At 48.1% G+C, this 20,666-nt stretch overlaps 1 protein-coding gene across 3 annotated transcripts in view; it reads right to left on the bottom strand.

Annotated features, from left to right (window-relative positions):
* Positions 1-3,982: 3,982 nt before the first annotated feature.
* The window catches only part of PLCD1 (phospholipase C delta 1), a 90,396-nt gene continuing 73,712 nt past the window's right edge, over positions 3,983-20,666 (bottom strand). For all 3 annotated transcript variants that reach the window (XM_006120569.3, XM_006120570.4, XM_075922869.1), the window contains 6 exons: positions 19,855-20,011; positions 17,742-17,858; positions 15,074-15,252; positions 13,834-13,966; positions 6,886-7,035; positions 3,983-5,171 (listed from right to left, as the gene is read on the bottom strand). In XM_006120569.3, coding sequence (XP_006120631.3) covers positions 5,080-5,171; positions 6,886-7,035; positions 13,834-13,966; positions 15,074-15,252; positions 17,742-17,858; positions 19,855-20,011 — 828 coding nt within the window. In that variant the 3' untranslated portion in view covers positions 3,983-5,079. The remainder of the gene's footprint in view (positions 5,172-6,885; positions 7,036-13,833; positions 13,967-15,073; positions 15,253-17,741; positions 17,859-19,854; positions 20,012-20,666) is intronic.

Genomic DNA, 20,666 nt, shown 5'->3' with positions numbered 1-20,666 from the left:
GATGGCTTGAGACTTAGTTGTCTGGTCTTAAAGAGAACAAAAGGACCAGAATCTCGCCTGTCAGTAACCAGCCCGTTCAGCCAATCAGCAGCGAGACTCTGGGAGGTGGCAGGTTCTGAGCACAAGTCCAGGTCTCCTCCTGCTCTGAGCACTCTTCCAGCCCCACCTGTGTGTGAGGGCCTCCTACAGCAACCCTTCCCTCCCCCCAACAAATACACCATACTTGGTGGGGCCAAGGGGGATGGAAAAGGGGCAAAGACGCATGAGAAGACGAGAACGAGGGAAGGAAGGAGGAAAAGGGAAACCAGATGGAAGAGGCTACAACTCTCTCTGAGGCTCTTCTCTTCTAACCAGGCCTGATACAATCAAGAGCAGGGAAGGAGAAAACTCCGGCGAGGTTCCTCCTCCTGCCCACGTCCATTGATCCCAATTCTCACTCAGTCCCTAAGGAGAAACCCTGCGAAGGAGCCTCGCTGCTGCAGAGCCACAGGAATGCTGAGCTTGCTCCCTATCTTGTGCCTCTATCCTGATTGGCTGATGTCAGGGTCTCTCTGTGAGGTCATCACTGTCCCCCAATAGGCTGAGGCCCTGTAACAGGCCCTTGTGATGTCACTGCCACACCCACCCCTCCTCTTTAAGGCTGGTGTCCTGACTCTGGCCAGCCCCTCTGGATGTTTGCGCAGCTTCCCCTGGATCACCCCACTGAAAGGCAGCTGAGTCTGGGGGCCAAGCTGGCTGGGCAGTAACATCCCAGGGGCTGCTCTTTCAGCCACACACAGCTTTTCAGTCATTGGTAGTGTATAAGGCCTCTCCAGTTTTCCAACATCTGTTTAAATGTGGCCTCTGACACAGGCTGTAGTCTCCTGTCTCAAGTCTCAGGGATGCTGTGTCCCCTCCCGGCCCTGCCCACTCCTCTGCTCACGTGTCTAGGGGTAACTGTAGCCGTATTCCCCCAGCATCGCCCTGGGAGCAGCTTGCCCTGTGTGACTCCTAAAGCCTTCCCAGAGTCCCAGATCACGCCACATCACTGCCCTGGCCTCAGCCTGAGTCCCTCCCTGCTCGTGCTTTGCCACGCACACGTGTGACCAGCAGCGACTCCGTATTTCCTGCCAGTTCATTGACAAGTTATTGCTCAAGAGCCTCATTAGAACCCTAGTGCCAAGCACCTGCCCCTCTCTGAACCGTTCCCAGCCCCACTGGCTGCTGCTTCTGCTGTCCCCAAACCTCACAGCGTGTCCGTGGCCTTAGATAGCAGCAGGATGGGATTTTGTGTCTGATTTTTTTCTCCCTTTCCTGACAATCCCAAGCACAGCGATGGCCTTTGTGCTTGGTGCTGCACAGGGAGAAGAAGCTCTCAGAGAATCCCCCTAAGTTACAACCCACCATCTGTCTAGCTGGGTTCTCTGTGCCAAGGGGCAGCACTTTGCACGGCTCAAGGCTGAATTTCATCTGCTGTTTTGCTGCCCAGCCGCCCAGACATGGGAGATCCCCTTGTGGCTCTGCAGGCCTCTTTGGCCTGACCAGTCTGGCGCATCTTTGTATCCTTTGCAAACTGCACCACGTCCCTGGTCACCTCCTTTGCTAGATTGTTAGTGAACTGAGCTAGGCATGGTGGGTAACTCTGGCTTCCACCCCTGAAGTTAGTGCAGGTGCCCTACCCCTGCTACTGCCCCGGGCCAGACCGCCTGGTAATTCCCTAGGTTCATGTTGCTCGGGGGAGGGGCTTTAGGGAAGGGGTGCAATGGGGATGGGAGAGAACAGAGCAGGGGTGGGAAGAGGTGGGGGGTAGGGCAGGGCTAGGGGGAGGGGTGGTGTGGGCTGCACCAGGGGAGGAGCAGGGGTACTGTGGAGTCTGGGGGGAGAAGGCGTGTCCCAGGCTCCTCTCCCCCACTACGGATGGCCCTGCCCAGTACAGATCCATGGGGGGAATCCCCTGGCCACCCCTCTCCTTTGTGAGCTGCTGTGAGCCAGAGTCCGCCTGCCGGGGCCAGAGCTAGGAGCTCTCTAAAGGGAACAGGGACAACTTGAGCAGCAGGGATATTGGAGGCAGGGGGACAGAGAACCTGGAGCCACCAGACTTGTGCTCAGTGAGTTTCTATGTGTTTTGTACCCTCCCGCCTTCTCTGGAACCCACAAACCCCACACAGAAGATTCCCCATCCCAGCCATAATACCCAAGGACTGAGCTCTGTAGCCTCTCAGCCTTACTCTTCTCCCAAACCTTGCCTACAGCATATACACTTCCCAAAACTCTGTAACTGTTTTACTCAGTTGTAGCAGTAATGCAAGGGGCCTGCAGCAATCTCATTTCTGTGCGAAGTTCGCTTTGGCAATCAAGTAGGTGATAAGCAAGATAGAATAGAGTAAGGCAAGATCTAGCCTATTAGCAGGTGTGGAAATTTCCAGTCCTGTTGATAAAGCCAGATCAAAAGCCCAAAGGGGGCTAGAGTGGGTGTGTATGGTAAGAATAGATGTACATCAGAATCAGGAAACCTGCTAAATAACCAGTGGAACCACTCTGAGATGCTAAAGGAGCGCTCAAAGACAATACAGTCATTGCAGAGAAACGCAATGAATGCTTTGCGTCAGTCTTCACAGCTGAGGGTACTAGGGTGATTCCCAAACCTGAGCTGCTGCCTCATTTGCTGTGGCACAGGGAAGCAATTGCCCCTCCCAGCCCTTGGTTCCAGTCTGTACTTCAAGGTAGCTGCTTTGTTTCCGTTTTGACATGACAGAGAGGCAACGGGGCCAAATTCGAGGGGGGCTGTAGCAGGTTGCAAAGCCGCTCACTCAGATTTGGTCTGGCAAACTGTTGGTCTCAGGAGAGAGGGGAACCCATGCCAAATGCACAGCCCCAACCTGGGCATGACAGACCAGCTTGAGCATCCTCTGGCCAGCTAAACAGAGTAGCAGCAGCAGGCTGGGCCAGTGCTGAGTGCAGAGAAAGCAGGGATGCTGCAGACCAGCTATTAGGGAGCTACGCTTTATCCTCCCCTCCCCTCTCCCTTGCCCCAGGTTGCCACCAGCCCCCCACAAGCAGCTACAGCCTCAGCAGGAAGGGAAAGCAGGGACATAGCTGCGGCTTTGTATCTGTGCGTGCCCCCCCGCCCCCCCCCCCCCGTCCCAGACCAGCACTCCTGGCCCCCAGCAGTTACACAGGACCTGCCCGGCGCTCTCTGAGGTAAAACCCAATGGTTGGCTGCCAGTCAATAACAAATCCATGTGCTACAGGACACCGGCATGGGCACCCTGCTCTATCAGTTTCAGAAACAAAGCTAAAAGATAAGATTATACTGTGGAGAGATTTATGTGCAGCTAAGGTGTGTCCTCTTGACTGCAGCCAGACTATAAAAATGAATAGTGCATCTCTTCCCAAGGACAGTTTAGTAACCCACTAGGGAAAATGCAGTGTGCTCTCAGTGTGCGAATACATGTGATCCGAGTGACTAAAGCAGTTAGTGCTTGTAGCAATATACTACATTTGTAGCAAATAAGGGTATGCTAAAATATATCCAACCTGCCTCTACTGCTGTTGCTAGCACGTGTGCTCCTTTAGCTGCTAGTAACTAATTTAAAGGGTTTAACTGGGCATTTCTAATGATTGTACACATATTCTAAGTCCCCAAGCAACGATTAAATGGTTAATGGTAAAGAACACCAGCCAGCAGCAGTGTACAGAAGAAAGGTTGGCATATTGGATAGCAAATACTGCAGCAAAATGCATCTGCCAGCTAGTGATTAGAGGGGTTCTATTGTGTTGGTGCAAGGTCATTAATCTGGGCTATTTGGGGCAAGGGAACGTGGGAGGAGTGAATGGAACAGGCACTGACATCTTTCCTTCATCCTATTGCTTTGTGCCTCTGTCATGCATGAGAAAGAAGTGAAACTGACTAAATACGGGGAATGAAACAGACAAGACTTACACATTCTTCTGGGAGTGCATTACAAAAAGTAACAAAAATGAGGATAAAAGATAAATCAGATATTTTTCAGAATTCTGACTTTTTAATAGTCTGAAGTATGATCAGTAACACAAGTGAGGACAATTTCTGAAAATATATTATTTTCTCTCTAACATTACTCCTCTAACAAAACAACTCACACGCCTTACAACATAAATACTTTGCTCATTTTTAGTGAGCCTGTTACCTATTTTTACTGTGCTTTGATATTCGGTTCTATCCAGTGACATTATAAACAGATAAACGTTTACAATTATTCTTTCTACTGGATTTTCCTCAGAGTCTCCTTATTAGAAAAAAACGTTTTTCCATAAAAACTGAAAACTTCTTACATTGTGTATTAAAAAACAACAAGCTTCCATACATTTAATACACTTACACTGTCTTCTGGGAAATTAATTCTCTTTGGTCGTAAATGGGTTTCAACCTGGGTTAAAAAAGAATTCTCCCACTTGAAACGTCTTCTTTCCTTTGAAGAATGAGACTCAGCATTGTTCATGCTGAATGCAAATTGACTTCAAGAACTATGTAGATCAGTGGAGTAGTGTTAATGTATTTTTCATTATTTACAAAATAAAAGTGATCTTTGTAGTGTAGCTTTTTCTACTGTAGTAAAGAGGACAGCGCTGTGTGTCAAATTAGGATTTAAAAGAGTGGAGTATGGGCAACACTGGCCTTTGGATCAGGGCTTATTTGCTTATACAAAGTTTGGATGTGCATCTTTACAATGACAAAGACGCCAGGGTCACCTCTGCCCCACAGTGACCAAACAGAAAACCCTTAACAAAATCCAAAATCCATTTAAAAACCCTAAACTGCTCTATAAAAACTAGAGTAAAAATAGTAAGAATTACAATTCATTAAAAATCAAATTGTATTGAATATTCTAACAAAAATTTCAACAGCAATGTCAGAATATTTTCAGCATACTCAACAGAGGGTGCAAACACAATAAAGGGTATTTTTAACAGCGTGGGAATGCACTGACATACCACTTTCAAGCCCTAAGAAGGCATTGGGAATTGCATAGAATATGGCTGAGGGCAGATTTTGGTCTCCAGATTCATTTTTAGCATGTAGCAGTGTCCATTGATTCTTGAAAGATGGATTCTTCTGCTCTAATTAGCGTCCAGAATATTGATGTGCACAAAAAGCATGGCTGATGGGTAGGGGTCCCCATTCTTGGTCAAAAGATGAATGTGGCGATAGCCTGGAAGGAGGAAATACACAGACATGGATGTTTAGTTTCAAGCACCACAGTATGTGGTGAAGTTTCACACACAACACCATGGGAGAGGATGTAAAAACGTGGGAGCGCAGCTCATTTTTTAATACTCGGAGATAGGGGCATTTCTACTGCAATGGCTGTGCCAAGTCACTTCCATTTCCTATGCCTGAATATTCTCCTTCCTTGACCTTTAATTTGGGCCCTACAGAAGAAGTACAATAATGCTCTGTATTAGGGTAGAATACAGTGATATGGTCCCACAATTATACTTTACATCCCTTCTGCAGCCCCTTCCATCTGAAGATCTCAAAGCTCTTGTCAAACATTAGATATTCAGTGAACACATTGGCTGTGTCTAGACTGGCCAGTTGTTCCGGAAAATCAACCACTTTTCCGGAAAAACTTGCCAGCTGTCTACACTGGCCGCTTGAATTTCCGCAAAAGCACTGACGATCTCATGTAAGAGTGTCAGTGCTTCTTGCAGAAATACTATGCTGCTCCCGTTCAGGCAAAAGTCCTTTTGTGCAAACTTTTTGCGCAAAAGGGCCAGTGTAGACTGCTCAGATTTGTTTTCCGCAAAAAAATGGTAATCTGGGCTTTTTTGCGGAAAAGCGCATCTAGATTGTCACGGACGCGTTTCCGCAAAAAGTGCTTTTGCGGAAAAGCGTCCGTGCCAATCTAGACGCTCTGTTTCGAAAATGCTTTTAACGGAAAACTTTTCCGTTAAAAGCATTTCTGGAAAATCACGCCAGTCTAGACGTAGCCCTCAGGTTTAACCAACTTGCCCAGTGTCACACAAGGCAGTAGGAGGGCCACAAATAAGAACCAGGAATCCTACTTCTGCCTCCCTGCCCATCACTGATTCCCTATAGATCCTACTCCATGAACAATAAAAGCTGATTTTCCCAAATGTCCCTATTTATCCAACCCTAATTGCAGTGGTTAACAAGTTGGTAGGAATACAATGGGCAGAGTTCAATTTGACCAGGAAACTGGGTGTGATCCCATCATGCTTACAACAGATCACTCACGACCAGTGTTCCCGACAAGCTGGGCACTTGTGGGGCCGCTCAGAAAAGATTTCAGTGACACCCAGTTGATTAGCAGAGTGCCCACAGCTAGGTTTTGTTTCTGCTGGTGGTGCACATGCTTTGGTGCACATCACAAAGTTTATTCTGCACACGGATGGAAAAGATTAGCGGGAACAATGCTCATGACCACTAGCATTCAGTTTCTTGATGCTGCATTGTTCCTGCAACACCAGTGCCCTTGAGGCAGGCTCCGTTCCAACCCTGATGGAAGTGAGCTGCCTTCTGAAAAAACATCTCTGCTTGCAGTTACATCTGGCCTTTCCCAGGCAGGCTGACAGCATGCTGCAGTGCAGCGGCTCTGTTTCAGAATATGCTCAAACCACATCCTGTTTCCAGCTGCACGCATGCAAGTGAATCCACAGTGTGTGTTTGCCCAGCATCTTTGTTACAGTATATTACTCTGGTCTCTTTAAGGGGCATCTCTGGAAGCCAGGCTACCTCTATCCTAACAAACGACGACTCAGTAAGTCAGTCACAGAATAAGTGGTCCCAGGGTGACAGCTGGTAGCGAAGGAAAAATCCAGGCTGTTAGCTGGTCCAGGGCACCACTTGTGAGCCGGTGTGGTTTGCTCTGACCATGGCCTGCTGCAGACAAAGCTCCTTACCTTGCTTTAGGCAGGTAAACGGGATAGTGTACTGTCCCATAAAGTCATTTTTGGTTGACGCATCAAAGTCTTCCACCACAAAACGGACCAGAGCGAGCACAGGGACGTCAATGTCAAATCCAAACTCTTCGTCCCACTTCGGGTTAAACCCTGGGTAAGGAAGAAGAAAACAAAAATGGACTGGCTACGTTTAAATCAAGATGGGATTGTAGAAACCATTTCATATTTAGCTAGAAGCCATTCTGTATAACAAAAGCCATTTCAGTTTCTTGTGTCTGCACGTATACTAGAGGGAGTGAACTGGCCTTCATCGAGGTGGGGAGAAGCCAGAAGGATGTGCTATTGGAATGTGTTAATGATCTATTTTGAGCTGAAGCTCGAACTCCCTCTAAACCTGTTTCTTTCTCTGCTGATGATAATTCCTCTTTGAAGTTCTCTTTGATTTCTTGCCCTGACGTCAGACTTGTTTGGTTAAGGGTATAAAATACTAGGATTGAATGTATTAGCTAGCCTCACTGGGCCCGGCTCTGCTGGGACCACATTTGGCTCACTTTGCTTTTATTGGCCAATAAAACTGTCTGTTTAGCCATGTAAACTGAGTGAGGTCTTGCTGGGTGATAACTTGCAGCTGTGCTACAGCCTGAAACAAGAATTGCTGGGTGAAACTTTCTGACCTGCATTCTGCAGGAGGGTCAGAGGCCCAGATTTCACACTAGGAATCTATGAACATACTGGAACAATAGGAACCACACAATAATGCGTTTCCCCCCTCTCACACGGCATTGCTAATGATTGCGGAAACCCTTCCACAGTGAACGAGCTTGGAACTGTAAATTCCCATGAGGGAATACACAACATGGGTGCCTGTTGAGTGCTGATGTCAGTTAGGTTACCAAGGTGATCTGAAGGAACTTGTGCTGCTCAAGTATTCACTGAATTCACCCCAGGAAACCATGAGAGAAACCTGGAGGGGTAAGAGAAACTAACCCTCATTCATTCAGAATCCCCTGCCCACCTGTTTGTGAGCACACGGCCCAACTATCTGGCCTAGCACAAATGGTGGTTTGGAGTGCGTCTGTTTAGAAGAAGCAGGATACTTCTCCAATGAGGCAGTGGATGGTTCAGATGCAAACTGCTGCTGAAGTTGTCCCATATGGGGCTAGGTCTGAGGAGGACAGGAAGAAATGCAACTGTTCAAGAGAACAGAAGGGCGCACCAGGGGGAATTCAACAGGCCGGCCCTGCGTCTTGATTCATGCCAAGAGCCAACTGACTGACTCAGCAGTTTTGCCGGAAAGAGGATTAGGTCTCTGTCCAGCGGTTTATAGATTTTTACTGGGATTTCTTTTCTGCACACAGACCCCAGCACTTTGTCAGTCGTGACACAAACAGATCAGCTGCAGCTTTTCTTTGACAGGCCCACTTGAACAGAAAAAGCTATTGACGTTTCATTCACCAGTTAGGTAAAAGAAACAAGCATGTTTGGACGGGATCACAAGTCATCTTCACGCTCCAGTGATAAAACAGTCTGGGGCTAAAAATCATCAGCTGTTCACGGAGAGGAGCCCTACCACAAGTGCAGCCCTGGACCCATCTACACCCGGCAAGTGGATTGAGATCCGGATCCGGAGTTCAAAACTGGCCCATCGAGTGGGAACAAAATCCCAGCTCAGAACAGGGGTACTTCTGGGGAGTCGCGCCATCCTCGCAGGACTGGCCAGTCTGGTTGTGAGGAACACATGAGGCACCTCTCTCTTGGATCCCTGGTCATGCCCAGCAACCAACTCAAATCGCACCTTAGGGCAGTTCCCAAATGTTTTGGGTTCAGGCTGTGAACATTACTGTTTGTTTGACTCAGGCCTCTGCTTCCATCCAGGAAATGCCAGGACGAAGGGCAGAGGCTGCTCTGAGCAATATCTCCAGCCCATGTGATCAATTGTCAAGGTCTGAGTCTGCCAGAGATGAGGGAGTGTGGCCAACTGCACGGGGAGGGGGGGGGGGGGGCGGGGACTGCCCAGTTCTGACACCGACTCACTGTCTCACCTTTAGTATGTCACTTAAGCTCCCTTGTGACCTGGGCCACATGTCTGTGCTGTGGAGTAAGAGGCACTATGAACACTGCTGAGTGCACTACGCAGACCTTGGCTGCCCAGACCCAGGAGCAAGTGGGTGGCGAGTAGCTTTGGCTCCACCCATAAAGCACTGAGCAGCACAACTGAGTGGGTGGGGGGAGGGTCTGAATGTGCTGCTGGTTTGGGTCTCAAGCACACTGCTATACCCCGAAAACTAGAGGGAAGCAGAAAGGGAATTGTACCCTGCCACAGGGCCATGCCAAAGGCACAATCCAGCCTTCAACCACTCTGGGTCTCACTTTCCACCTCTGTAACAAGGTGATACTGATGCCTGTGTAAAGCACTTGGCGATTTCTGGCTGAAGTAGATAATATGATCTAGACAGTACTTAATCCTGCCGTGAGGCCAAGGGCCTGGACTAGATGACCTCTCGAGGTCCCTTCCAGGCCTATGGTTCTATGACTGAGGACTTGTCTACACTAGCAACAAAACAGTGAGAGCATTTACACCGCAATGTGACTTTTGTCGGGAAAACCACCCAGTTTTGGCAACAAAAACCTTCCACCCCATGAGAGATTTTTGTCTTTTGCTCTCCCTTTATTGTCAACAAAGAGCCAGTGGGGACTCTGCTGTTTGTTCTATCCAGAGAACTGGCTTCTGCCAGTATCCCACAATGCATACCTTGCAGGCTGTGCTCAGTGTTTTGTGATCTCTGCTGCCCTGCAGGCATGTGCCCCTCCCCTTTCAAAGATGAATGAGCTGCTCCGTTAAAAGAACAAATTATTAGAATGCTTCTGTTCTGCCCTGCATTAGGAAAACAGCAGCAGGCAGACTGCTGCTTTAGGGGGAGTGCTGGAGAGACTGCTGAGTTGCTTTGACACAACAGGCATCCCAAGAAGTGCAGAGACCAGCTTTGCCTTCCCGCAACACTGCACTGTGGGATGTTCACCCACATTCCTTTGCTCTGTCTTTTGACAAAGTGCTGGCCATGTGACCAAGAAATGTTGACAATGGGAGGCAGAAAAACTGGTTTGACCAGTTTTTACTTTTGGCAACGTTTGCATGTTGTCAGCACTTTTGTTGCCAAACCGTCCCAGTGTAGACATAGCCTAACTAGTACTGAATTTTGGATGCTACTATGGAGCAAAGCTCTCATCTTTCTGACCTTCATTCATCCTGCCAATGCAGCAGAGGCCAGAACCCAAATCCTAGATTTGGGTGCTGATTGGATCTAAGGATGTTCAGGTCTGGGGCTTGGTTCAGCCTCCTTTCCGCTGGTGATGATAAAAAAAACCCACAAAATCAAAGCTAAGCATCTGACAAGGCAATAAATAAACCAATCAGATAAGAGGCAGCCACAAGCGACCTCCACTTCACAACAGAAGCCACATGCTCTCTCGCTCACCCTTTTGGTTACAAGTGGTTCAGAGGACAGTGGCACTGGGGGAGGCCTGCTCTAACAAAGCCAACAATGCACACACACCTGCAGGGCCCTGCATGCCCTGAGCATCCAATGAAGGCTTCAGGAGCTGAGAGCACTGCAGGACTGGGCCCCCAATTGTCCTGTCAGCCGCAGAGACATAATGGTTTGCTAGGGATCCTATTCACCGGGAGCACATTTGTGGTTAGTCCATTTTCAGCCCGAGGCTCAGAAGACAAAGACCAACTGGTCCTTTTAAGTAACACAAACCATAGAAAAAGCATGAGCTGGGATTCAAAAAGACCGACGTTTGGATTAAAAACCCTGAGAGTTTTTAAGAATAATAAAGCGGAGGTGCTTTTTCTTTGCTTTCTGGTTTGAGCACTTTAGGGCATCCTCGGGTCACCTCGAGAAGCTTTGGGTTGCAACTCCAAGGGCTCGGAAGCTTACTCGTTATTCATGAACGTCAAGACGAGAGACTCCCGTGATCACATCACGGCAAGGGCTGGGATCATGCAGAAAACCCGGCAAGGTTGCAAGATTTGCAGCAAAACGGTGAGCTGACATGCATGTAAATAAAGTGGCACACTCTGGGAGTTCTGCAGAGACAGGAGTCTCACTTTTTATGGACTCTCAACTAAGTACTAAGCGCATGACTCCCATATGAACTCATAAGGAAGCCCTCATTTCACACCACCGTCCGCATGGACACGTAATGCATCTCTTTCCCGGGTGGGAGGGGGAGGAGGAATAGTGACGGATGTGATGTGTCTGCTCCAGAGAGCTCTACCTGGCTCCACAACCCTTTGAGCTAGGAACCACGCCCTGCGATGTTTTCACTGGGCATCACAATGACAGGGTTCAACATAAATATCCTCATTGCTTGTTTACGGACAGCAGTTTCCTTGATATCACAAGACAGAGCAGCCCTATCAATCAACATCTAATCTACAGCATTCAGTCCATTCAGATTTTGTAGGAAGTCGAGATAGTTACAGACTGTTCCAGGACACACCGGACAGGCTTAGCTCCTCTTGTCACTGGGGGATTTTCTTGTGCAAAGCAATGGCTCAATACTGTATTTTAAGGCCCCCTCTATGGTAATAGCCTAATACTCAGAAATCCTGAGCAGTCCCAGCTCCAACTGAATATGCTCCCTGAGAGAGTACGTGGCAAGGTGAGACATGCTCCCGTGGGTTAGATGCCCAAATACCTTTGAAGATCTGGACCTCCAGACCATGCAGTACAGGCAGTCCCCGAGTTACGCGGATCCGACTTATGTCGGATCCGCAGTTACGAACGGGGCTTTTCTCGCCCCAGAGGACGGGAGCGGCGGGACGCCCAGATGCGCCGCCGCCCCCGTCCTCTGGGGCGAGAAAAACTGCTCCCCGTCTCCCTGGTCTGCTGGTCGGGAGACGGGGAGCAAAGCCATGGAGCACGCCCGCAGTGGGACAGCTGCGGCGCGCCTGGACTGTCCCGCTGCCCGCGTGCTCTGTGGCTTTGCTCCGTGTCTCCCAGGTCAGCAGACCAGGGAGACGGAGCAAAGCCATGGAGGACTTGGGCGGTCCTGCCACCCCCGTCTCCCTGGTCTGCTGGGGGGGGGGAGTGCAGCTAGTGTCTCCCCCCCCCCCAGCAGACCAGGCTTTTCTCGCCTACCCCTGGGGTAGAGCAGCTGGGGGCTGCCGGGTTGGTCCTGCAGCGCCGCTCCGGACCAACCCAGCAGCACCCCAGCTGCTCTGCGTCAGGCATCCTGATTCAGCCGCTGCTGATCAGTTTCAGCAGCGGCTGAATCAGGACGCCTGGGGCAGAGCAGCTGGGGTGCTGCTGGGTTGCTCCAGTAGCACCGAGGAGCCGCGCTACTGGAGCAACCCAGCAGCACCGCAGCTGCTCTGCCCCAGGCGTCCCCAAGTCAGCCGCTGCTGAAACTGACCAGCGGCTGACTCCAGGAAGTCTGGGGCAGAGCAACTCTGCCTCGGGCTTCCTGTAGTCAGCCGCTGGTCAGTTTCAGCAGCGGCTGACTTGGGGATGCCTGGGTTTCTTAAATTGAATCTGTATGTAAGTCAGAACTGGCGTCCAGATTCAGCCGTGGTTGAAACTGATCAGTTTCAGCAGCGGCTGACGCCAGTTCCGACTTACATACAGATTCAACTTAAGAACAAACCTACAGTCCCTATCTTGTACGTAACCCGGGGACTGCCTGTATAGAGCCCTTGATGAATGGCGCTCCTATCAGGTTTCCAGCCCAAAGAGTGAGAATTGCACATTTGGAATTCCTATCCCATTTCATAAATACCCCTGCCAGTAAACTCCCTGAAGTGAGTGGGAGCTGGGATACGCAGCAGCTCTGTAGATCCAGAGCTTGTGTTTTGTTTTTTTATGCTCAGTTCAGAATTAGGTGAGGAGGTTACCAACATGGTTCTAAACCCACAGACATGTGAACAAAAGGAAACAGACAGAAATGTTTGGAGCGGGGCCACAATTTTACTAGCTATGGTCTAAAACAGGATGGAGGGAAAGGGAAACACTGCTAGCCCTGCAGAAAATGTACTCGGGGTTGAGACGCCCTTGGCATTGATTGTTGATTGCATACCCTCATGTAGCATGTGTGTGTTGGGGGCAGCTTATTTCCCTGTCTCTGAAGAATGTGTATGTTCATTTGTCAGCTGTGTACTGCCCAGATCAGTCTCGAAGGAGAGGAATTCAAGTTATTTTCCATTTCAGGTTTTTATAAGGATCTGATCGGCACTAATGAGCCATCCTCAGAACAGCCTGTCAAGAGAGAAGTATTATTGTTTACATTTTGCTGATGGACAATTGTATGTGGGGAGAATAAGTGAGTCACCCAAGGTCACAGAGGAAGTGTGTGACAGAGCATCAATTGAACCCAGATCTCCAAAGTCACAGTCTGTAACCCAAGGCCTTTCATCCTTCCTCCTGGACACTTAGGATGTGTGTGAGTTTAGCACGGGTGAAAGGTGTCAGTTTGTATTTATCCACAGGATAGGTACGCACTTTGATGGGACAGGGCAGGAACATTTTCAAGGTTTGAGAGCTGGCAACAAAGGACATGCCAAGCCCTCCAGAGGGAATTTCTTTCCTTCTGAAAAGCTACTGATGCCTGAGCTCAAGAAAAATGAATCCATGGAATTACCTTGGATTTGTACCAGCGTCAGTGAGCCCAGGATCTGGCCCACTGACCAAAGCCAAGAGCTTAGGGGAACATGACAGCAGTCCCAGATCAGCTGCTCTGTGTCGCGAGCTGTGACACCTGCCAGTGGGACATGAGGGTGAGTTAGGGGAGGTGGCGTTTAGCCTTTGATGGGTGTCACCACAGGAAAGCAGGCTGGGATGTGACTTACACTAACTGACTTGCATATCGCATGGAACCACGCCAGCATGGCCTGGGGACACTCTGGTGCAGCGTCAAGCAGAGCTACAAAGCAGAAATCCCTCTTACCGTTGTTTTCAATGACTTTGGTTTGTTTTTTGCCATTGTCCCGCTGGACCCCATGGATCTCGACTGTCACCCTCGGATCCACGATAGAGTTTTTGCTTTTGTTCACCTTGGGCAGCTGCTGGCCGGAGATGATCTGCAGAGGAAGCAGAGGGGACAGATCACACCATCAGGATGAGAGCTGAGTTGCAAAACAGACATCTCTTTTCTCAAGGCAATGGTGCGTCTGGCCGCGGTTCTCTCAAAACCTGGATCCTGACGCCAGCCCCTGATGCTTCAGGGAAAGGGCCACAATTTCTCAGTCAACTGCGTGATGCTTCCCCAGGCATGGCGAGGGGCAGGGAGAAGGAATTCCTTATGGAGCCCTGCTGATGAGCAAAGTTCCCTCTAATTTTTTCCATTCACATGCAGAGTAAAATTTTGTTAAGTGCACAGAGGCATATGTAGATGTGCACCACCACACACGCTGCTGGCTGTGGGCGCTCTGCTAATCAGCTGGCTGGCATCTGAATCGCTTCTGGATGGCTGCCCAAGTGCATAGCTTAGAGGAATCACTGCTGATGAGCTATTTATATCCTGAACTAATACTGAAGGGCGTTTACCAAATAAATGCTTGCAACCATAACAATACAGCATAGCATATGAGCCTTGATCACCCTTTACTCGTCACATATTTTGTACTCAACCAAGGTGGTGAAGTCATGAAAAGAAAGTGCTTTCTGTGAGCCACGCTCTGACACCCTAATGCATGATTATCCTCATCACCATCATTTATTATTTAAATTGCAGTAATCTTAGCAGCTGCAGTCGTGGAACGGGATCTCACTGTGCTAGGTACTGTTCAAACACAGCCCAGCAAGTCAGTCCCTGCCCCAAAGAGCTTATAGTCCCATGGTAGGACACGTCACCTTCACTTTAGAAACACCGAATAATCCCCTTGACTACCTTGTACATTAAGTTAAGCACATGCGTGAGTCATTGCTGGACTGGGGCCTTACTTTGTAAGTAGTCCCTTTGACTTTTAAAGGAATTCTTGCAGATGTCCCAATTCAGACTGGTCCCTGGGATTCATGCATCTGGTTAACTACTGGGATGACTAGATCTGGATTTATGGAGGTGTTTCAGTATTGGTGAATCGGGACATGAAGGTACTTTTCAGTGTGGGCAGAGGTGGCAGAATTTAGATCTCTAGAAGCACATGAAGTTGGCATTGCTGTTACAGTTTTCTTATTCCAATTCTTACTTTTATCTGGAGTTTCTTCCGTGTCCACCAGGCTCCTTCTGTGATGGATTTTGGATTGAATTTGGATTGCTTGTCCCGAAGAAAGTCTGGCTTTAGGACATACCCAGAAAATCCATTGTCCTGGAATCGGCCTTGGTAAACATCCATTTCTGGGCCTGGCGTCTGGAAATTCAAGGCAACTGGAACAAAAAAATAAAATTAAATTAACTTTCTTATAAGCCCACACAGGTGGTTTTACACTGATTTTTTTCATGCAATACAACTGCCTTCATGCATATAAAGTTTTGCCTTTGTGATCTGCAGCACACTAGTAATAAACTGTGCTTTCTACAGCACTTTTCACCTAAGAATTTCAGATTTTAAACTAAAAAGGACCATCCTGACCACCTTGCCTTACCTGTATTACACAGGCCAGAGAATTTCACCCTGTTTTTCCTTAACTGAGACTATAACAACAGGTTGAAATGGAGTGTAACTTTTAGAAAAGACATTCAATAGTGGTTAAAAGACTTCAAGTGCAGAAGAACCCTAGATAAGTTGTTTCAATGACTAATTAACCTCATGACAAACAACTTTTCTCGATCCTGCTCTGAGGATCTGCCTCTCGAGGTCCCTTCCAGTTAGAATTCTGTGATTCTATGATTCCAGTCTGAATCCATCCAGCTTGAATTTTCAGCCATTGGAAATTGTTAGGCCTTTGCTAGATCCAGAAGCTCTCTATTTTTGAAATCTCCATGAAGGACGTACTTAGATCCAAATCTTCAATCATTTAGACAACTATGTACCTTTGGGGATCAGAGCCTCAGCCTGATCAAATCACCTCTCAACATGCTCTTAGCAAACTAAAGAGACTGAACTTCTTTACTCTCTCACTATGCAGCCGGTTTTCCTTATCTCAAATCATTGTTGTAGCTCTTTTCTGAGCCCCTCGCCAGGGGTATGTCTACACTACCCCGCTAGTTCGAACTAGCGGGGTAATGTAGGCATACCGCACTTGCTAATGAAGCCCGGGATTTGAATTTCCCGGGCTTCATTAGCATAAGCGGGGAGCCGCCATTTTTAAATCCCCGCTGCTTCAAACCCTGTGCAGCGCGGCTACACGGGGCTCGAACTAGGTAGTTCGGACTAGGTGCCTATTCCGAACTACCATTACTCCTTGTGAAACGAGGTGTACCGGTAGTTCGGAATAGGCACCCTAGTCCGAACTACCTAGTTCAAGCCCCGTGTAGCCGCGCTGCACGGGGTTCGAAGCAGCGGGGATTTAAAAATGGCGGCTCCCCGCTTATGCTAATGAAGCCCGGGAAATTCAAATCCCGGGCTTCATTAGCAAGTGCGGTATGCATACATTACCCTCCTAGTTCGAACTAGCGGGGTAGTGTAGACATACCCCTGGGTATCAACAACTTTTCTGAAGTGTGTACCCCAGAACTGGACACTGTATCGAGTTAGTGGTCTCACAAGTGCTGTATACAGAGGTAACATCACTCCCCTACTCCCACTCAATATTCCTTTGCTTAAATAGCAGAGGATTGTGTTAACCCTCCTTTCCACCACACGTTCAATTGGTTTTCCACCATGACCTAAGTGCCCTACAAAACTTAAATACAAAAAATGATCCACTTATTCATGCCTCTATTTTTTTCCAACCAACAAATAAACCACAAATACATGCAAAACGATTCCAGAGAGAGATGTGGAGGCTCCGCATTTTTGAAAATCTTGCCCACTTCCTCGGGTACCCAAATACGGATGTAGGTGCCTAATTTTCAACACTCAAATTTCAGAGTGTTGATCTCAGTGAATTCTCCACAGTCACAGCAGCTGTCAAGAACAGAACCCAGAATGCCAGACTCTCAGTTGTATTCTGTAACTACTGGACCATGAGTATTTCATAGTAGCTTCACGGATCCCTTTTTTCGCAGTACGTTTCTGAAACAGTCCTATCTCCTCAAAGTTTCAGCGTTCTGGGAATTTTAAAAGATTGTTATTTTGTGTTAGCTGGCAAGTTCTTGGTCCAGCTGTAACAGATGTAAGGCACAGACAGTGAGCTAAATCATTGCTTTGCTTATTCACCTGCTGAAGCACCTTATTCTGCCGTACTTTAGTGCTCCACTACTATAGACCTTGATGCCTTCTAGCGCATTTCCCAACCTATTTGATACCAGGGACTGGTTGGCTGGCTTCCTAAAGCATGTCAAGGAGATCTTAGAAACTCATGCCAGACTGTAGACCACTCATTGAGAAATGATGATCTCATGGTTAGACATGGAACACACAATTATGTTGCATATGTTACACTCAGAATACAGGAAGCAGCTACAGAAAATGAGGATGTGTGGCCCCTTTATAGTTCCCGCATAGCCCTGGGATGCAGGAGATCTAAGTTCATTCTTGGCTAGCCACAGTTTTCAGTCTGGCCTTGGGCGAGCATTGCCTGTCTCTCAGTTCCCACATTTGTTAAACATGAATAACAAGAGGCCACAATCTCACAGACAACAAACAACTCATGGCAGATATTAATCTGGGCGAGCAGGCTGATCTGCCTCCATGCCCATTCGGTGCTTAGCCTCTCTCCAGGGACAGAGGCCATACACAGGTCAGTTAAATACTAACAACATACTAACATCAGGGTCTGATTTGCAACCCAGTGGCTTTCAATTGCACTTACCGATCTGACAACCAACGTTCCACAAGTCAACTGGACTGTAGTTGGAAGAATCCGTCCTCCAGCCGGCAGGATAGATCCGACTCAAATGCCTCATGTTGTAATGAATAAAACTGGTTCCTAGAGAAACAGACACAAAGTTGCTTTTGAGTGATTTGTATTGTTTCGATTTCTTTTTAATGCTATGCAGCTCCTCCACTGGTCATCCTAGCCTGTGTTTTAACTTTGCGCATTACACTTGTGATACACCAGGGTACACACCAGACTCCATAAGCCCACACCCTGTAACCTGGGGTTCCCTTTACTCCACCTTGCTGCTGTAGCCTCCAATTCGGACAGGGTCCAATATGTCAGTCGCTCACTGGCTCTTACCAGTCTGATTATATGGCAGGGTGATTCCAACATCACCCCCCTCCTGGATTTCCCCCCAAAAATGTATGTTCTCTACTGCCCAGCCCTTACCAGTACTGCATGTACATTCTGGGTCCATTGTACCTTTATAGACACTTAATTTTTTACTCCAAATGAATGTACCTCGATGTCCAGCTTGAGCACACTGGATTAGATAAACCATTAACAACAAAAAGAGAGTTTCTGAGTGAAAGTAATGAGGCATCCATGTCATGGCTACAAAGAAAATAAAGATAAAACATTTACTGGTGCCTAACTTAAACTCCATGGGATTCAAAGCAAAGCTCTCACCAGTCACCACATGCTTCCAGCAGCAGTATTGACAAACTCTGTAGCTCAGCACCCTTCCCACAGCTGCCTCCTTTGTCTTTTCAGGTGCAGCAAATGGGAATGGAATTGGGAGGGGAGAAGGAGAGGAGTGCTTTGCAGTGTTTGTCCCTTCTTTTTAGTTTCAGTCCCTTGCTTTAAAAACATTGCCAGCTGGGACCCAGGACACAAAGAGCATATGTAGAAGAATATTCCCTGCTTGGTTTTTTCACCTGTTTAAACATCCTTTGCTGTCCCTCCCTATTTGATGATCCAATTTACTGCTTAAACGCAAACTGAGGCAAGCACACAACAGTTCTGACTGGCCAAAGCTGTGGGCTTGGGAACGTGTGTTAATAACATCATGCACAGCCAAAGAGAACAAATATTTTAGCTGACTCTTCATCCACGTTTTATCACCAATATGGTGGTGATCACACCAGAGTGGATGCTCATTCAATATGTAATTTGAACCCTCACCCAAATCTGCCATCACTTTGTATACAGTTCCCATCCGAGTCACCACTGCTGGGAGCTAGAGCAGAGTGAGTATTTGGATTTTTCAGTGAGGTGGTTCTGCCTTGAATACTACAGCAGATGAGTTTCCTGGCAGGAATATTGAAACAGGGAACATTCACAGGAGACAAGTTCAAAGAGAAACTCTCCACACAAGAAACTTGATTCTGAGAGTTAAACTCATCCAATCAGGCAAAAGAAACAGACTGTGTGGCCTATGCCTCCATTTAAAACAGCTTGAACACCATGTGCCATAAAGACAACATTTCTGCTCCCATGAAGTGCTAAAGAGATATTAACTGAGCAGGAAGTTCTACAGTCCAGTACAAGAAGACATCATAATAAATCCGTGCCCATGCGGCTTCAACTAGGTGGGACGCTCTGTGGATGTATGCACTATAGAGCCTATGAAATCAAGTCGTGAGACATAGCTGAAATAATTCTGTCCATGGTAGTGCATACGTTGCACACACACACAAAATTCAGTACCTTTCAATAGCTATTTAAGATTTTTACTATCATGATTAAGGAGTGTAAAAGGCTACAGCTAAAATATCTCAAGGTAGCAGTTATGAACTTGAAAAGATCAAGAGATGTAGGGGGTATCCTGAAAAGCAGCACAAATATTTAATGCCGGGAAGGCAGGAAAAGTTCAATTTATATTTAAAAAGACAGTGCTGCATTGTTCTTAGGCTCTATGGTGCTACTGCTACTGTAGGAGAAGGCTCTCCATTTCTGCACCTCTTCCTTTAAAAGTGAATCTTCGCATGGAAACACTGGAGAATGAAGCGAGCACCGAATGCGTGGGTTCCCAGATGGGTGGGGGGAGGGGTTGACAAGGAGGGGACTAGCAAACCCTGCTGAGAAGGTCGGAGGCACGTACCAAACTCCTGCGCCAGTTTCTGAGCTTTGCTCTCGGTGAAGGACGACATCTCATAGAAGGGGCGGGGAGAGGTGATGCTGTCAAAGCCATGGAAGTGGACACTCTTGCAGTAGATGACGATGTCCGATAACTCCTTGGCCAGCTTTAATGTGGCAGTCTGGAGACAAGAAAGCAACAGGTTTGGCCTTTCTTCCACATGCCCCTTCACAACTGTGCATGATACCCACCCCTCACTCCTGACTCCTTCGCTGGTGGATCAATCCCTCAGTTTTTAACCCCCAGAACTTTTCCTGCAGCTGGGCTGTACCCAGCTTCCCCTCCTCTCTCAGGACAGGTTGCTTTGGATGCTGAGCACATTCACTGGCAGATTCCCAGTTGCACTTTTGGTCGAGGTAAGTCGTACTCCAGTTAAGAAAAGCCTCGGCATGGCCGAGGGATTGGCGGTGCACCCATTTGCATGCTGTTCCCCAGCTCTGGCTCACAGGCTGCAAGTGCAGGAGCTCTGGGAAAGCTCTGGGCTGTGCATGTGAGCTCTAAACTGGGTTTCATGCAGCAGCTGCTTCGCCAGCCAACTCCCATTACTGCCTGGTGTCACAGCATGATGGACTGCCCCATTGTGCAGGTGGAACGTCCTATGCACGGCTTTCTGCGGCACAGAGCCAAACACATTTGGGCTCCACAGCCTTCGGCTCCAGCCCTCAGACTTTTCAATTGAGTCTTAGAAATTCATTGTCTTGGGGTCTTCCGCCTGGCTGGGACTAAGGGAACAGAGGGGGCAAGGTTTCTGGCTCCAAAGAGCATGGAGATCTTCA

This window comes from Pelodiscus sinensis, chromosome 2 (assembly GCF_049634645.1).
Source record: "Pelodiscus sinensis isolate JC-2024 chromosome 2, ASM4963464v1, whole genome shotgun sequence".
Taxonomy (NCBI): Eukaryota; Metazoa; Chordata; order Testudines; family Trionychidae; genus Pelodiscus; species Pelodiscus sinensis.
The sequence above is the reverse complement of the archived record's forward strand: the minus strand, read 5'-3'. Positions and strand labels throughout refer to the sequence as shown.